Genomic DNA, 18823 nt, shown 5'->3' with positions numbered 1-18823 from the left:
AATAACCAGTACAGTAATTCAGCTGATACCTAACAGAACGTAACATGAAACGCTAAATACAAATAATTTTAATTAAAAAAAAAATGTTTAAAATTTTTTTAGTATTTTATTTTTGTTTATAAATTCCACATAGCCTACTTCATAAAAGCAGCCATGAGATTTTGTCTTGGAAGGTCATATGCACGGAAAATGCACACATACAGAGAACGCTCGTGCATAAATTATTTAAGCCATATTTTCGATTACGAGTTGAACGCTCTCGTTCAGATGAAGCACAACATATCTGCATGACTCTCTCTCTCTCTCTGCATGACTCTCTCTGCATGACTCTCTCTGCAGTCCCACAACACAGAATCGAACGTCCAGGCGCGCGCGACGTAGAACGCCCGTGACGTCACACACCCAGCCTTGTTTCTGCACCGCATGAATTTGTGTCAGCGGCACGAACAAGGAATCGTGTACTGACGCTCGCGGAAGGCGCACAGTCCCAGTAAATGGCTAAAACCTACGATTATCTCTTCAAACTCTTGCTCATAGGAGACAGCGGAGTTGGAAAGACATGTCTTCTGTTCAGATTCAGCGAAGACGCCTTTAACACCACCTTCATTTCTACAATCGGTCAGTTTACCGGGTTTTCGGGGTGGAACTGCTCATAGGCTCATTTAGATTCTTTCCATAGGCTAGCACATATCTGACCAGCATGTTGTGCATGTTAAAATGCTTTAACGAAAGCGGCACCTTGTTTTTGGCATTGCTATATTAATTATAGAAATGGGCTGATTTAGCTAATAGGCTCGTGGGCGTTTGATTCTGATAAATTAAACATCTGGGCACAGTTTGCAGTGTTTAACCTCAACTGCAGAACATTTCACAGGCCTATATCTTATGAGGAAGCCATAATGTTACTAAATTTTGGGAACGGAATGTTAGTTTAAACCATGTTAAAGGGCATCCAGAATTGTGCATTTTAGCATACTTATCAAACATTTACATTTACATTTATGGCATTTGGCAGACGCCCTTATCCAGAGCGACTTACATTTTTATCTCATTTTTTATACAAGTGAGCAATTGAGGGTTAAGGGCCTTGCTCAGGGGCACCTCAGTCATGGCCTGGGGATCGAACCTGCGACCCTCCGGTCACAAGACCAGTTCCCTAACCGCTAGGCCATGACTGCCCTGCCCAAACAACATCTTGAACATAAAATTATTGGATATTCTCTTATAGAATTCTGGTTGCTATGTGTGTATATGTGTATAACAATATTTTGAAAAATATGGTTTAATAAGACAAACTCGACACTGATGCTGTTTATATAGTCACATGTTGCGACATAGTTTGAGTATACTAAACCTACTAAGGAATACTGAGTAATAAAGAGATGTTTGTGTATCTACAATAACACTTGGAAACTGGAGCACAGAAGCAAGTCCAATCATAAAACATTTGCCTGTTTACTTCATTATAATAAAACCTTTGTTTGCCCATGACATGTGCAGTGCTTGCATTTGTGTCTGTATGGACCCAACATTTACACCAAGCAGAAGGTCATTTCCACTGGATTAGCTGATTACAGCAGGTCATATTTAAATTGTCAGCATCCCCTTGGTCTTTGAGATGCTGCCTTGAACCAGGGTCATCTGCTGGCCTTGGAATTTCCAGCAGCACGGAAAGGGTTTCGCACAGTGCGGGAAACGTATTATACTGTTTCAAAGACCCTGTTTTAAGTTGATGTGTCATTCCTCCATTTTGGTCTAATTATTTAGCTTGATGTTCTGAATTAATATTGTTTAATGTGCCCAAGATTGTGCTTGTCTGGTTTCTCTCATTTAAACCAGTCAGATGTAAGTCAGATGTTTTACTAGTATTTGACAACAATGGTCCGTGGATGTTTTCTTAATTCCTCTGTCATTACTCAAGTCCAGTTAGGATGGGAGAGGCTTTCTGTCCCACAGAAACGGGCTTGACCACGAACAGAGGCCACTCTGTTTAAAGCCACCTCTGGGTCTCGTGACATTCAGCTACGCCTTCATTCTACTGACAGTCCAGTATGCAGGGGCCCGATGGGCAGCTACTTCCTTGTACCAGGAGGTGGCTGACCCTAACCGTGGCCACACTGCAGACTTCCCAGACTCCTTTGCAGCACCAGCTTAGCTTCCTGTGACTTATTTGAACATCAGTCTCCACGATTATGCTGTTCGGAACCTGGTTGTAGCATGGTTATTGATTTTCATACATTCGTGTTTGAAACGATTCTCTTAACACAGCAAATTAAGTTAAAATTAAAATAAAATTTGTTGGCTGCAGCATGAACGTAACTAAATTTTTAACACCACCTTCGCCAAGCACTTCTTTGCCAAAAATTAGCGGGTATGATGGTGGGCACATTAACTTTGTCACCTTCCAGTTCCCAGTCTCTCGAGGCAGGACAGCTATGCCAATATGTAGTTTACTACATCTACATCTACTCATCAAGAGTTTTCACTCATTTCTACTGAAAGGAAATCTAGATAAACAGCTACCCGGCCTACCACTTCCTGTGTCTTTTGGAGTTGTGTAATCGTGTTCTCAATTTAAACCTTCTGCTCTGAGCATCCTCATAACGACTGGTTAAAAAACTCTCCTCGGCTTTGCGAATACCCCAAAAGCTATGCTGCTGTTTCCAGTCATCCATCTTAACAGTCCCATGTGTTGCATATGAGGTGCTCTTGGGTGCTCTTGTAAAGACACTTAGAACGAACTTGGAAAGTGTTGTGGGCGGCTGTGCTAAGCATATGTGAGCTACCCCAAGCTTTCTTTGTCAGCCCTGAAGGTTTGCCAGCATGATGGATCAGTAGTGGCATTTAGCAGAGGGTTTGGGCTCCAGAGTTGTAAAGAAGTAGTGGATGAAAGAAGGCCTAAAACATCCTTTTCTCTATACAGCAGAAAATGTGTATGTAATGGTTGCCTTGACTGCTAAGAAAACTACCCTGTGTAGAGATTTCACTTGTACTCACCTCTCTGCAGCTTGGAACTCCCCAATCTTGGTATGAGTCATCAAAAAAGCCTTTGTAATATCTTCTTGTACCTAAAGAAATGAGTCTGTCCAGGACAGCACCGGTAATGGAAGGTACTTTTATCTCCACTCTGCGAGGTGTTGGGCATTCAGAAAATAGGCCTTCACACATGACCAATCTAACTCGGCGTCAGACAGCTTAGCTTTGTCTTTGTCAGTGACTGTCTTCCATAGGGCCAATGGAGAATGTGTTTTCAATAATTTTCGGTGCCATTATCACTGTCAAAAGATACAGGAACATTGAACTGTACCCATCCATTTAGTACAGAGGAAGTCTGGCATAATTTTGTTTTATTATGTTTGTTTATTTTAGGGATTGACTTTAAAATCAGAACTGTAGAGTTGAATGGGAAAAAAATCAAGCTCCAGATATGGTAAGAAATTACTTAATTACATAAATTACATAAATAAAAAATATAAAGAAATGACATAAGTATGATCCTAATATTTGATTGTTTTATTTTTTCATTTAAACACAGTGAATTGTGTTATATCACATTCTCAAGGATAAAAATCCATTAAAGTAACCTTGTCACAATTCACATATAATCCTGGTTGAAAAACTCTGTAGTGGCGGAAGTAGGCGTTGCCTTTGGATTGTGTAGAGGGTTCAGGAAGGCGTCAGTTGTCCCCAAGGCCCTACATTTTTGCTGTTTATTACATGCCTGGTACTTCCCTCTAAGCTTGTTAAGTTTCTAAGTAAGAAGGAAGTGATGTCAGGGATCAGACTGCTCTTCCTGTTGAGGATCATGGAGCCCCCTCACTGGGCTCTGACATTAGTTGACTCATGTAAAGTAAAGTACACATACACAAACGTGCAGTGAAGACAGTCTGCTATGTTTACAGGAAGTGTAGGAGAATGTTGGGTCTGGGAAGGGTTGGCCTCCCTGTAAACCAAGATAGACATGGCCCGAAAGGGAGGGGGAGGTCTGGGGGGTGTGGTGGTGGTGGGGTAGTTGGTGGGGGCTGGTGTTGTCAGGGTGGATGAAGGATGGGCTCTCTGTCTAGTCCATGTCGGGCTGATTGGAAATATAAGCTGTTTGTCCTGATTACAGGGACACAGCTGGCCAAGAGAGATTCAGAACCATTACCACGGCATACTACAGAGGAGCAATGGTGAGTTCATGTCTTCATTTCCATCACATTGCTTGTTTAAATTAATAGTATTACATTTATCTAACCCTAGGATTACTTTTTGTATTACATTATGTCCATGCTCTTTGTCTTAGGGCATTATGTTAGTGTACGATATCACTAGTGAAAAGTCCTTTGAAAACATCAAAAACTGGATTCGCAATATTGAGGAGGTGAGTTCGAACCTTGAATCATCATAAAGTTAATCTTGTATGTTGTAATTATGATGTTATGTTATTTGTATAGGAATTATATCGGAATATGTATATATAGGAATTAAGCTAATTTGAGTTAATTAGTGGTCTCTGACACTTCTCTCATACATTTTATATTGGTTTCATATTATGGACAGACTATGAATGTGCGATTTTTGGAATCTATGACTTCAGTAACTTGTGCTGCACGTTTATTTCTTTCGCTAGCACGCATCGTCCGACGTAGAGCGCATGATCCTCGGAAACAAGTGTGACATGAATGACAGGAGACAGGTGTCTAAGGAGAGAGGAGAGAAGGTGGTGCTTCACGACATGACTCATTACACTCTTCTCCTGTTCATTCACTCCATTCCTTATTGCACAACAGATAAGATCATCTAGTGGTGTGCAGTCAGGGCCTTTAGAGATAGAGTTAACAGGTGGACTGAAAAAAACAAATATGAACATATTTAATTTAAAAAGGTAAATATAAATCAAACATCAACATATTCATAAGGGCCACTTTCCAAATGACCCTAACTCTAACCCTAGGTTACTAAATATGTCACAAATCTATCCAAAGAGTTGTATTCATCAAAGCTGCTCAGAGGTGTGGCTGCAGGGAAGACTTGCAGACGTATGCCTGTGTTTGTGTGTGGCTCCTGATGTCAGGAAGGCTTCTGTAAGCAGTGGTTCTGGCAGGGAGTTTGGGCCTCGGGAACAGGTAGTGCATTAGGCCCCTCCCCCCTATTAATCAAAATCATTTTCAAGGCCCCTGTATGTCACAGTCACAGACCCTTGCAAGCAACTAGTAACTAGCTTGCGGCATACATGTTCCATTTGCGGCATACATGTTTGCATTTGTATGTGTGCTCCATTTTGAGGACTGCTGAACTGTATATTGGAACCCACATAACTTGAGCACACGAGTATGCTTTGTTTTGTTTATTTTTGTATGTGTGAGGGGGGGTGGTTTGCAGTAAAGGCACCTGCTTTTACGCACTGCACACCACTGAGATAATCACGTGGACAGACATAGTGATTATTATGACAGTACCATACTGACATCACATATGATCTTTTACTGTATTGCATCTATTCAGTGATTCCTCTTTCAAGTAGGTTCCAAGATCGTTTCTTATATTCTATGTTTTTTTTTTTTATAGTGTTGATTATTTATAGTGTTGTTATGGTGTTTTTTTTTTTTTGTAGCTGGCAATAGATTATGGGATAAAATTTTTGGAAACCAGTGCAAAAACCAGCATAAATGTGGAAGAGGCCTTTTTGACCCTGGCCAGGGACATTATGGCCAGACTCAACCGAAAAATGGTGAGTCATGCTGTTAGCTATACAGCTAAGGCAAATATATCTCCTGCTGTGTCGTTGTTATTGAATCGTCTCTTTTGCTGCCTTTTGTAGAATGATGGCAATAACTCTGAGGGTGGCGCGGCGGTTAAGCTCACGGAGAAGCGCTCCAAGAAGCACAGCTTCTTCAGGTGCACGCTGCTATGATGGGCTGCAGAGAGCCGGACTCGTACACGAACTCTCGCCCTCTGCCTGCAGAGCTGTGTGGCTGATAGGAGAGAGAGGTCATGTGACCCTCACCTGAGGGCTGTGAGCTCTGGCTCCCAAGGTGCGGGGAGACTCCGGTTGAAACGGCCCGAAAGGCGAGTTGGCCAGAAAGAATGCTGGCAGTGTTGGAAACATTTAGCTGGTATTGTGAAATGTCTTTGGGCTCCCTTGGACCATATTGTTCCATAAAGAGATAATCAAGATTAATTTCTGAGTTTGGCTGACTTATCTCAGTTGAGCCATTAAAAAAATCAAAGCTAGTATTAGTTATTCATTTTATAACTGTTAGAACTTTGTTTTTACATCTTTCATAAACATAGCACATGTCCTAAATATTTGCATCTATAAATGGAAGAACTGAATTTTACTGAGTAAAGAGTTTGTGTGTGAATATATATTATTGTGCATTTTGTGTTCACTATCATTCTAACATAGTGTCCCTTTTGTGGGACTGACATTAAAAGAAACAGAATAAGAGCAGAGGATAATCTGTAAAAATCAGAAGTACAGAATTAGCAGCCAAATATATATTCCTGAGGGGTTGAGAAAGTTTTAAATGAGACAGCCATGGGTGATCTTAGAATGCCTCAGGGTTCGCTAATTTGATAAAGTTTGTGGCTCATACCCACAGGCACACACGCAGAACTGATGGAGCACTGACAGAGATACTGCCCCCCCCCCCCCCCTCTGGGAGGAGACTCAAAAATAGAACGTGACAGCTGCAGTGCATTATGGGTTAAAGTACACTCCACAGTGTGCCCGATGTGCCCAGAATGCAACAGTCATCTGACACATGACACCTATATCACACGTAATAGGGACATGGTATCGGATTTTACCTGAATTTCAAATCACTCACTTTATAATACACATAGGCTACGTTCAGAGATGCCTTGTAAGGGAATGAGTCAGTCAGAAATACATGTGAATTACATCTTTTTGTGAAACAACACGGGATGCGGTATCTGTATGTGAATGTATCGGATAATCACTAATGCATGCATTCATGGTTGTACAGTGAGATATCTCATTTTGTCTGTTGCCATTTTTACTGTGTATTGTGATAGCACCACCTGTGCATAATGTTGTGTGACAAAAGCTTTAAGTACTTATTTTAACAAATTACATAACTTGTCATATGTATAGTAACTCATAAAGGAAAATGCATTTGCCAAAAGGGGTATTATAGGATATGGGTGTTGTGTGTCAGTGTTTATGGAGTGAATTCATGTCTGTGTTCTGTACCCAGTTAACATGGCACAGGTCGTAGCATTCATTTCACAGGAGCAAATGACACTGTGTAGTTCATTTGATGTTGATCCTAGTCTGCTATTTCACAATACTGATCTGTTTTGGTTGATGTTGATTGCACTGGACTTTCAGAAGAAGAAAAAGACTGAGATGCATAAGTTGGCTAGCAATAAAATGCCACCTCTTCAGTGGAAGCCTTGAAAACATGGCCTATACATGCATTGGTGTTGCATCTTTAAGGTCAATCTGAGATGCTGTGGCAGTGATATGAAAATATGTTTAAAAATTTGTCATAAAATAAAGGCCAATGTAGCATATTATTACAGCCCTGAGGTTCATATGGCACCATTGCTATGCACAATTATCTGTAACTGATCTTATTGATTAAAATTGTTGTGATATATTGCTATCACTGTAGTTTCAATGTTTCAATTCAACAATGAAGTGCTTTCTAAAACTGCACATCTAGTAGGCTGATTGTTTAATAAAAGCCTAACGTCATTTTAAATGTCATTTTTTATGTGCACATTTTATACTACATATAATGAAAGTAAACTTTACATAATATCATTGTTTGTACTTTTATTTTGTACTTTTTGCTTTATCTTATGCTTTCCTGTCATGAAAATACATACCTGCAGTTCACTTATTTAATCACGAGAGGTGCTATAGTGCTGTGTAAATTATTCTAAAAAGCCCCATGTCTTTAGTTTAGATCTGATTAAGATTATTACTGATCTGTTCTAAACATTGAAGTTGTGTGGATTGAGTAGACACATATTCCATGGTATATATTAAATGTGGTTAAACTATGTTTGAAGGTACGTTTTCTATATATAACAACAACTATTAGGAACAATTGCAGTAATATTACTTAGCTGATATAATATTCAAATGAGTAGCAAAGAGATTGGTATATATTATTATCATTGTCTAGAGCAACAATGCAGGCTTGACTTCAGTTATAATCTTGTGATAAGCAGGGATCAAATGTTGAACTTCATAACAGAATGTCAAGCAGTTGATGCATGTAGACTGGGGAGCCATAAAGCTGTGTTGTGAATATCAAGGTCCAGAGAGGTCAAAAGGGGTTTTATTGCCACTCCCGCGATATACAGATATACAGTGAAACATAGTAACTTGGTGCAACACAAAAGAAAAACATGAGTATGCATTTTATTACAGAATATACAGCTGAAAATATAAGCAAATCTTAATCCTAAACCCTCAATATTTTTGTTTTACTAATATTTTAAGGGTTATTGACAAAAACATCAAAACATCTATTATGAAGGGAATAAAGACAGCATTGTAGCTGTATATTAATGCCCTGCTGAGCTGAAGTCATAAAGTCTTAGGTAACATTGTAACTGTGAGCATGACTATTACATTACAGGAGCATCAGTCACTGTATCTGCCCTCATTATGTCTCGGAGTCTGGTTAAACTACCATGTTCCGATATAGCTCTTTCTCAGGTTCCACCTCGTGTGACTCTTTTCCAGAGTTTTCTTCAGGATCCTCGGTAGACCCCACAGCTGAAAGGTCTCTCTCACTGCTGGAGCCCCTGGGCTTGTTCACACCTTCTCCCAAGGCTTTGTGACTTTTGTTCCAGCTCTTGGATCTTGTTTGGAGGAAACTTCTCTCTTCAGGTACACGAAGGTGGCAAAAATCAAGTCCGTCCTCATATAAGTGCATCCTTCCTTCTTCCATACTGTGTCTCTGTGCTTCAGTTGAGATTCTGGCTTTCTTACCTGTATTAGTGTCTGTCTTTTGACTTTCCTCTGGACAATTGTCCTTAATTCCGTCTTGCTTAACATTATTCCAGTTTTTCTGGATTTCCTCAAGTGTATCTCCCTGGCATCTTCCCTCTGGTTGTTTATCATTCTTTGTATGAATTCTCAGATTCCTCTCATAGTCACCTGCCTTGTGTTCATCTTTGGCCTTGCTGATGTGTATATTCGGGGGCTGGACTATTGATACTTTAGGCATCTGGCCAAAAAGGCTGGGATGAACCTTATACTCAAAGCCATCACTCCACCGCCTTGCGGTTGGTGATCCTCCACTCATCTGTTCAGGAGAGCTGGGGTCTGTGGTCCACTGAACATCAGTCTCCTTCTCAGCTGGGTCGTACAAGATGGTGCTCCTAGACTTCCGTGCCAAAGTGGGTGAAGTGTTCAGATCTTCTGCTGGATAGTGTTTGAATGCTCTCACCTTTTCTAAGGGGAACGAGATAGCAGAATCCAGCTTGGACCTCTCAAATGTTTTGCCACTTTTAAATGCGGACGTGTCCTGATGAGCTGGACAAGCTGTGAGAGATTGCGTGGATGTTTCAGCATGACCCTCTCCACTATCTGCTTTCTGCTCACAAGGGGAGATCCATATGTCCACACATGAGCTCTTCTGGCCTGGCGCCTCCATCTCCAAACTCTGACCGTGCTCTTTTGAAGGGATCGTGTTGGTATTAGGTGCCCTCCCCAATTTAGACTGTCTTGCTGGGCTGAGCTGTCCTGTCCTGGTCCCGTCTTTCTCCTCCGAGGGCGAGCAGTCATCCAGATAGTAGCGATAGAGGCTGTACCCGTCAGCGCTGTTCACACTGCTGGACCGAAGCAGCGAGGCCCCGCAGACCGAGGACGCTCCCGACCGCGTGCGGGTCAGTTCGGCGTGGTCGATGCCCGCCAGCTTCTCCAAGGCGTTCATCATGCGAGAGTGGATGTCCTCAAGCTGGGCCAGCCTGAGGTCCACCGTCTGCAGGGAGGCCTTCATCGTGTTCTCTCTCTCGTTGACTTCCTCAAGGCGTATGGACATGTTTTCCACCCTGTCAACAGAACCACACGAGGTTTAAAGGTGCTTTTCAGTGCCATGATAAGAGGGGCACCAGAGCCTCAGGAATGTCTCTTTCACAACCTTTCAGACGTCACCCTTATCCGCTCATTGTTGGAAGACTGCTGCTCATCTTCCTTCCCTCTGAAATACTCCTCCACGCACTGCTCCTCAAACTCATACAGAGCCTTGAGTTCCTCCGCGTTCAGGATAAGCTCTGGGAGTAAAACGTTGAAACTGTGATCATCCAGTTACACAGCGACATAAACACAAAAGTTAACGTGATGGATGATTTGCTCGAATATTTTGTTTGAAAATCAAATCGGACTTAAATAAATATGATCAATACCTTTCATTCTGCCAAATAATGGGTGTGCAATACAGCAAATGTATGTTTTATTATATTTTGTATATAGTACAACATTTTTGGTTTCAAATGGGTGAAAGCGATCATATACATTAGTGCAGCAGAAATGACCCTGCAGACACAGACATCTTAAATGTCGTTATCCAAGGCTCAGAGGAACCGGGCCATGGACTTTGCGAACTCACTCAAGCCTCGGTCCTTCTCGTCCAGTTCTCCATCCTTTCTCCTGCTGCAGCGGCAGCATAACCTTCTGAAAAGGATGTAGATGTGGCTGAAGATGATGAGAGGGGGGGGGAGCACTGGCCTGTCATGGAAAGTCATGATCAGCTGATACCGCTGGAACTTCCAAACCTGGTTTGAGATGGATTTCACCTCAAAGAAGGTGTTGCTGTCAGGTGAGAAAATGTAATGGGTACCCTGTTAGGCTGTTAGCATATCTGTACGTCTTACAGAACGTTTTCAAACCTTTTTGTCATGGTATTCTAGGGTTTACGTTGGTAAGGATGAATACACTTACTTGAAGACAGCAATGAGCAAGTTGACGAGGAGGATGTTAGCAACTAGCAAATAGCAGGCCATGATGGCTGGAGTGAGCCAAGCCCCGGGGATGCAGGGTGGGTATTTCTTCCCGTCCTCGTCATACTTATTTTCTCCACAAGGGGCTAGAGGGAGACACCTTACATCTCACTCCTGCACTCTAGTGCTAACTTCAGTTCCATAACGTTTTGTGAAGAATCTAGTCTACTTACGATTTATTTCCATTGCATAAACTTCAAAACATTCCAGAGAATTTAATTCATGGAGAGAAAAAAAGAGAAATAGAGAGAGAGACACTGAGATTGAAAATCAACCAACAGAAATGTGTATTCAAAAGAATCACAGTTATTAAATGAAGTCTGTTGTACAGCTCTGAATATAGTTTAATCAGTGGGTTTATACTTCTATAAGTTTGATGGACATGTCAAATCTGCAATTTCCTTGGTTAGTTTTCATAAAATGTCATGAATGGCTGGAAAAGTAGTTCTATACACCAGTGGTTTAGTGTTCTTGCAATAATCTCTGAGACTTAAATGCAAGATGTATTAATTCATATATTTTGTAATGACTTGATAAGTTAAACACATAAAATCACATGTGAATTAAAACTTTGCAACAACTATAAGTATATCAGTTCTTTACAGAAATTGCACAGAAATTGCAACAATTGGTAGGGCAGTTATGTACATTATAAGGAAATATTGTTAGACTTTAGTAATAGTTGTGTGACTTTAAGGAAAAGAAATACCAAGGCAGCCCACACCTGTCAAACCTGCATTGTTATTGATTTATGTTGTTGGACTCTGGTCTGTGTATGCTATATAGTCTATATCAGATATAGACCATAACAGATCCACCTCCAATTCAAGTAGTGTGATATTAATAACAGTTTTAACTTTTACTGAGAGCTCTAAAAATACTGAACCATAAGCTCTCATTCTAAACATTTCAGTTGCAATGACATACCAGACAGAATATTATCTGAAATTGCAAAGGATAATGTGAAATCAATGAATATGTAAATCATGACAGACTGCATAATTATGTCAATGGGTATGTCATAGGAAAACACTAATGAGGCCAAATATCTACCCTGGAGGCAGCAAAAAGAATCTTACTATCAATTCTAGTCTTACGGTCTATTGAGTCCGCAAACACCTCTCCATAAATCATCCAGTAGGGCATGTAGAAGACGTTTCGGGCCAGACGCCACGTGAGCTCCTCGTCAGGGTGCAGAATGGCCTGACGCGCCACCCCGAAACTCATGAGGACCACCAACATGATCACCACGAAGTACAGCATGTCAATCATCTGAAACACAGCAGCAGTGTCTATTAGACAGACACACACATACATACACACACACTCACACACACACACACACACACACACACACACACACACACACACACACACACAGAGGCGGTTCTTTAATTAGGCAAACCTAGTAGGGATGTGGAGATTCACCGATTCACATCCCTGACTCTGACGGTACACATGTCTGCGATTCGACTGCACCGGTAGATTCAACATGCATCGGGTTAAATTTGCGGGCGAATTCACGATGCATCGCATCTAGACTTTTTGCATCTGCAAATACCATGATTAAATTGGGTGTTTTGTTTTCCAGTATCTATTCCTTATTCTAACATTTTCAGAGGCAACATATTTTTTATTTTTATTGATTTCTTTTTTTTTTTTGAGGCAACATAAATGCACCATCGTGTCCTCAGGTACTGACGCAAACACGCAGACGTACACAACAAAGATGGAGGGAAACGAGAGCATTAGCAACAACAAAGATATTTAAGGCACCAAAAGACACACAAATCAAACGTGTGGCAATATTTCGAGTTTTTTAAGCGAGGTGGTCAACTTGACAAGATTGACGCAATCTGCAAACAATGCCGTGGGGCAAATACGTTAGTAGCACAACGAACCTGGCGACACACATGAAAAGACGGCACGGTGTGGACATCTCTGCGGCCGCTACCTCCTCGTAAGTCTAGCAGACAGTAGTGTTGCAGATCATAATATTCACTATGTTAATAGAGAGTAAAGTAGAATTGTGCTATTGAGTTAAGAAAACTGATGGGTTAGGCCAATATATCCTCAAACCTCAACTAACTGTATCGAATGATCACTTATCAAACCGAATCCTCATATAATAAGTCATATCGTTACCAATCATTCTTGAATCGCATCATATCGTGAACAGGAGTGATTTGTATCGCATCGTATCGACAAGGGGTTTCAGAGTATCGCAGTTATATCGCATCGGTGGCAGTGTATCGAGATGTGTATCGAATCTAGCTTAGTGGTGAAGATATACATCCCTAAAACCTAGGCATTTGCCTAGGGCCCCGACCAAATCTGTCCTCCATAGGGGCCCCCAAATCTGACCATCCCAGCAACAGTAAATACACAAAAAACAATGTTAATTTGTTACTTATGTAAAGTAAAGAAAATCATATTTCTATTTAAAAAACAACAGAAATATCAGTAGAATACCGAAATAATGTCTAAATACTAATTGTCCAAACACACATACCCCCCTCCGTTGCTTGCATTGAACTAGTCCATAATATGACGACGTAGCAATGTGCGACACGACGTGACTTCAAACCAAAACAGCGGGAAGTGTACGCGACTAGAGTGAAAGCTGTCACAGTGAACATGAAGCGGAGTTATGAAAGTGGTTCTGCTAAACAAAAGAAACGGGCAGAGAGCAAAGTAATCGCAGATGCACTGCCAAAATTGACCTCCTTATTTACACCTCGTGCAAACCCGCGACATGCTCAGGCTGCGCTGTTGAGGAACATGAAGAGGTGTCTATGGAAGCTGAAGCAGAGGAAGATGAAGATTATTTGGTGAGCAAGTCCTACACTGATTAGTCACAAGCAGAAAACTTACTAAACCAAGGACAATAACATTTCTTATTTTTCCCCATACACAAAAGCTACATTTGCTTTAGTGAAAACTACAAACGTAAAAGACCATGTTTATTGTAAGGCCTTAAAACATGCACCAACATTACTGTATCATGCACTAAGCAAAACAAATACATGCACCAAATCAAATAAACATATCTTTTTTGGGCTGCACATTATATCGGTTTAGCATCAATAATGTAATGTTTTTTCGGTGTACCAGGAGCAGTGGAGACAATTTAATAATAGCCTGACCCTGCACATTGGCCAGAAAAGTTGACAGACTCTGAGCGTTGTTCAATTGTACACAAAAACACTGGACATGGACTCAGTGATCACAGGATTTGCAGAAGCCAAAGCTCACAGGGTCAGACTGTAGAATGTACACAAGGCCTCTCAGCTATACACAGCTGATTTCAGATGATTCAACTTCAAATGAGAGAGAATGAGACTTGAAAAGAAAGTTTTAAAAGTTCAAAATTTAGAAAGTTCAAAAACAATAGAAACTTGGCAAAGACAAGGACAAGAAGAACTAGGGCTGATGGCAAATAATCGATTAATCGTTGGTCGACCAAAAAAATTACTAGTCGACCAAATTCCATTGGTCGATTGGTTGAAGGGAAAAAAAGCTGCGTCTCGTCAAAGGGCTTCTGGGACTTTTAATTTCAACGGCGTGACAAAGGAAGACGTGACACGAATTTACCGTTGGTGGTTTGTTTGACAAGGACAGCGCTGGACATGCGACCTGTGAATATCGGCAGTGGTGAGGGATTTAAAAATCTAATTGAATGCCTCGAGCCCGGATATAGCCTGGTAAGACGTGAAACAGTGATGCACGCGGTTAAGAGCAAATACAGCAAAACAAAACAAACACTTCAGGGCAAGATCGAAAACTGTAAAGCACTCAGCTTCACAACGGATATATGGACTAACCAGATGGAAAGTTACATGACGGTCACAGCGCATTTTATTTCTGATAACTGCCGAATGCATTCATTCGTGCTGGGAGCTAGAGTTGGGAGTGAGCCACACAGCTGCTAACATAGGAGAGACTCAGCGAAGTAATGGCAGAGTTTAGAATCCCCGCGGAAAAAAGGGTCGCTCTTGTACACGACAATGCCGCGAACTCTTCGACTGGGAGAAGAACTGAGCAGATAACGGATTTTTGTGTAGGCTATAGACCTAGTGTTTAGATGAACCAGGAAACATTGTTAGTCACACAAGGTTACTCCTGGCGTTAGTGGTAAATGCGCATAGATGCGGCAGCCCGGCATTAAAGATAAAACTTCACAAATGTGTATCCCGGTCAAAATGGGATTTTTTTTTTAGGGGGGGAGGGGGTCGATTGGTCGATTAGTCGGAGTAAATGACGACCATTGGTCGACCAAAAAAAATCCTTGGTCGTGGACAGCCCTAAGAAGAACAGACTAGTAAGACAGGCAAAAGGAGAGAATGAGACCTTATAATGGGGAAGGAAAAACAGGGTCACAGATGAGAATAACAGGGATACAGACAGTGAAAATAAAGAGAGGGACAAAGAGAAAGTAATCGTAAAAAAACATTGACTTGGATATTTATTTATAATGCTCCATGATTCACCTGGTGTTGATTTTTGTCGTAGTGAGAAGACAACAAGGGAAAAGATGGATGAAACGCAGTGTATTGAGGCTTTTGAGAAGACGACAACGGTAGGACTTTGTGTTTACAAATGCTTTCTGTCTCGCTCACACACACACACACACACACACACACACACACACACACACACACACACACACACACACACATATACATATTCAGCTTTGCCACTCACTCACTCACACACTCAACCACTGCGATGCCTGTCTCTCACTCACACACAAAGTGTTACTCCTGTCCACACACAAAATCTTTTTATCAGTCCTGTTTAAATGTAAATGGTGAATTTCATAGACTTGTATCCATTTTGTATTCTAGTTCTGTTAAGCGTAACATTTTGTATCCCTGGCAGTGGATATATTATTTGATTTCACATGTACTTGTTTCATTAAAACATGGCTCTGAATAATAAACATATCATTTTTGCAAATGCTGGAGCAATCGGAAACTGATTTTACTGTGGAGACTTGAGACCATTGTTAGTTGCAGTGCATTATTGGTTTATTGCCATTCTTTAATCTCAGTTTAAAGCAAGGGTATTGGGATGGCTATTTGGTTTATGTGTGTGTTTCAAGAATGAGGGCCCCTTGTTTATATTTTGCCTAGGGCCCCAAAATGGCTAGATCCGCCACTGCACACACACGCACGCGCACGCACGCACGCACACACACACACACACACACACGTAAAACCGTTGCACGTTTTGTAAAATTCTCTTTATCCTAAAGCATAAACATTAGTTCTCGCAGGTCTAATGAGCATGAGGTTCAATAACAACAGAGACATGCCAGAGATATTCATCCACATGTCTCTGCATGGACACATGCATAACGCCCATGAATTCTGCTTTACCTTCTGTGGACAATATCCATTTCTTACCATCTTTCCAATCATCATGACGTACGGTCCAAGGTACTTGTTGACTCCAAAAATGTCCAACACGCGAATGTACCAAAAGATGATGTCCACGCAGTAGATGACCCGGCCGTAGCCCATATACGCTTCCTGCAGTCTGAGGAGGAGGCCCAGCATGAACGTGGAGATGGCGATCAGGTCTGTGATGTTCCAGTACTCCTCCAGCCACACGTTAATCTTCTGCCTGAGTTTACCAGGCTCTGACATCAAGATCTGATGGACACCAGACAAGTCTTGCATTACTAGGTTTGCATTCATTGTATTTATATTCCTTGATTTCTCCTGTACTGCCAGATTAGCTCGAGTGATATATCCATGAGCTCTACAAAATGAGAGTGTGTTATATAGTAACTAAAGAGCTTGGTCAATCAGATCTCATCGTAAGTTGGTTGACTCTGTACCTGTATAAAATTGTCTTTTAAATGTTACCCTTTTAACCATTTGATGTATTACTAAAAATGGAATTAGATTTCTAATTAAGGAGTGAAGTTACACTCCTTAATTCATAACATATCTTACTTTTTCTCACTTTAGGATGTCCTGAACAGGGGTCATGTTTTCTTAATGTGAGAAAAAGTACACTAACTTAAAAAAAGGAATTTGTGTGTTATTCTGTTCCTTAAGTGGGTTCCTTGATGCTATGAGTAAATGCACAGACTAAAGCTGCTTCAGTTCTAATTGCTGCAGTCCAGTTAGAATATGAGCCAAAATATATGTATTGCTGTATGTCTTTATTCTATTTCACACTAAAATTTTCACACTTCATTTGTACTTTTACAGCATAGTCTTATTAACTTGGTGTCCACTTGACCTTATTGATTTGACCTTGTACTGTTGCCCTTGACCTTGAACAGATCATTTAATTGTTTAATGTTATATTGGGTGCGATACAGCACACTGCAGATGTTACACTGAAACTCATTGAAGCTCACTTGTCTAACTTTCTCCAAGCCCAGGGTCAGTATGTAGGAGATGACAACCCACTCTTGTATGCATGGCCAGTTCTCCATCTTCACCAGGACAACGTAATTGTACAGCATAAGATACACGAGGTAGGATATCTGCCAGAATTAAACCAGACACACGGCAGGTGTAAAAGGAAGGCAGAGCTCACACTCAGTAAGATGATATTGACATGAATGTTGATTATGGAATAATTTGGACGTAACACTGACCGTATTAAACCAAAATTTGGTGAATGGAGCATTGTAGAACTCGTAGAACTTTTTTCCAATGGGCACACGTTTCTGCTTCTGGCTGCCCTCTTCTTCATCGCCTTTTCTGGAGTGTGTGTCTGCGTTGGCATCCTGGGTTGTAGAAGATTTAAAATTGTTTGTAATGTGAATTGTTATTTTACAGTTTGAAGTGTTGATCTTGCCTTAGCTAATCTATTCAGCATTCTGTCATCTATTACATTACATTTGTTTTGTTTGTGAACCATAGTGATACATAGTGTTAATGTATATTGAAAAATAACCCCTGTGCAAAGAATATGTTTATTTATATATATATATATATATATATATATATATATATATATATATATATTATTTTCGCATAGTTATAAATGATATTCTGTCTTTGAAACACACATGGATATATCTGGTTCATTTATGAGTGTTGGTGTTAATTATGATGTTTCCTAAGGGACAAACACTAAAACACACATGAATATATCTGGTTCAGTTAAGAGTATTGGTGCTAATAATGAGTATTGGTGTTAATTATGATGTTTCTTAAGGGACAAACATTAAGGTACCTTGCTAGATTTGTTGTCTTCTTCTTTGTCTCGAGTTTTCTCACCGTCATCAGTGTTTTGGTGTGTCTCATCACCCAGACGGAAACCCAGGAGCAGAATTGATGGAGGAAAAATTATACCAATAATCACCTAGGCAGAGGAGGTTATGAAGATTAAAACAATATATATTAAAGTAAGCGAAACTACATATACGCATAGATTAGCGTGGCATTTTCGCAAGACCTAAGGCAAATACACAAAACCAAAGTGAAAGTTTATCCTAAAGGCAAACACGTCTTGAAGTGTCAGAATGCAGGTGTTTCCGCACCTTGATTCCAGGGTTTTTGCCCACCCTCAGACAGCCCATCCACATGTCTGTGAGTAGCATTTGACTGCAGGTGTGCGCAATGAAGTCTCTGTGTTTGGCAGCCACTGCTAGTTTCAGACAGGTGGACTTGCTCCAGTTCTTCAGCTCATAGGTCAGCAGCTTCATGGCCACCTGTTCGTCGTGCTTGTAGGACTGGTCCAGAAGCTCGTAGGCCAAAGTTCCAAACTCCCTGGAAGTGAAACGTGATGCTGAACATGTTCTTTAATGGACACCACGAATGGTTTGTTTTCAGCAAATGCAAGGTGAGATAAATAGCTGTGGTAATGGCTGACACCTTTTCTA

At 40.9% G+C, this 18823-nt stretch overlaps 2 protein-coding genes and 1 long non-coding RNA gene across 3 annotated transcripts; 2 read left to right on the top strand and 1 right to left on the bottom strand.

The window, feature by feature from the left end:
- Nucleotides 1-320: 320 nt before the first annotated feature.
- On the top strand, nucleotides 321-7777 carry LOC143515297 (ras-related protein Rab-8B). The gene is made up of 7 exons (XM_077007486.1): nucleotides 321-618; nucleotides 3370-3430; nucleotides 4112-4172; nucleotides 4286-4363; nucleotides 4613-4702; nucleotides 5597-5713; nucleotides 5804-7777. The coding sequence occupies exons 1-7, from the start codon at nucleotides 495-497 to the stop codon at nucleotides 5894-5896; spliced, it is 624 nt and encodes a 207-aa protein (XP_076863601.1). The 5' UTR covers nucleotides 321-494; the 3' UTR covers nucleotides 5897-7777.
- A 702-nt stretch (nucleotides 7778-8479) lies between these two features.
- On the bottom strand, nucleotides 8480-18808 carry LOC143515294 (transient receptor potential cation channel subfamily M member 1-like). The gene is made up of 11 exons (XM_077007482.1): nucleotides 18482-18808; nucleotides 18175-18303; nucleotides 17591-17722; nucleotides 17348-17476; nucleotides 16380-16628; nucleotides 12069-12243; nucleotides 11145-11165; nucleotides 10913-11057; nucleotides 10581-10783; nucleotides 10113-10245; nucleotides 8480-10023 (listed from the first exon to the last, which is right to left on the bottom strand). The coding sequence occupies exons 1-11, from the start codon at nucleotides 18644-18646 to the stop codon at nucleotides 8649-8651; spliced, it is 2856 nt and encodes a 951-aa protein (XP_076863597.1). The 5' UTR covers nucleotides 18647-18808; the 3' UTR covers nucleotides 8480-8648.
- Nucleotides 14481-17793, top strand: LOC143515298 (uncharacterized). Its single transcript, XR_013131088.1, has 3 exons — nucleotides 14481-14625; nucleotides 15484-16661; nucleotides 17367-17793. It is a non-coding gene; the product is annotated as an uncharacterized LOC143515298 (long non-coding RNA).
- Nucleotides 18809-18823: the final 15 nt, after the last annotated feature.

The sequence above is a fragment of the Brachyhypopomus gauderio genome, chromosome 5 (assembly GCF_052324685.1).
Source record: "Brachyhypopomus gauderio isolate BG-103 chromosome 5, BGAUD_0.2, whole genome shotgun sequence".
In the NCBI taxonomy this organism is placed as follows: Eukaryota; Metazoa; Chordata; class Actinopteri; order Gymnotiformes; family Hypopomidae; genus Brachyhypopomus; species Brachyhypopomus gauderio.
The sequence above is the reverse complement of the archived record's forward strand: the minus strand, read 5'-3'. Positions and strand labels throughout refer to the sequence as shown.

Coding starts and splice junctions, on each gene's coding strand:
- LOC143515297 (XM_077007486.1), top strand. CDS start 495: ATGGCTAAAACCTACGATTATCTCTTCAAACTCTTGCTCATAGGAGAC. Junction 619..3,369: donor CACCTTCATTTCTACAATCG/GTCAGTTTACCG, acceptor TGTTTATTTTAG/GGATTGACTTTAAAATCAGA. Junction 4,173..4,285: donor CATACTACAGAGGAGCAATG/GTGAGTTCATGT, acceptor TCTTTGTCTTAG/GGCATTATGTTAGTGTACGA.
- LOC143515294 (XM_077007482.1), bottom strand. CDS start 18,646: ATGAAGCTGCTGACCTATGAGCTGAAGAACTGGAGCAAGTCCACCTGT. Junction 18,304..18,481: donor GCAAAAACCCTGGAATCAAG/GTGCGGAAACAC, acceptor TCCTCTGCCTAG/GTGATTATTGGTATAATTTT. Junction 12,244..16,379: donor TCATGATGATTGGAAAGATG/GTAAGAAATGGA, acceptor GCTGTGTTTCAG/ATGATTGACATGCTGTACTT.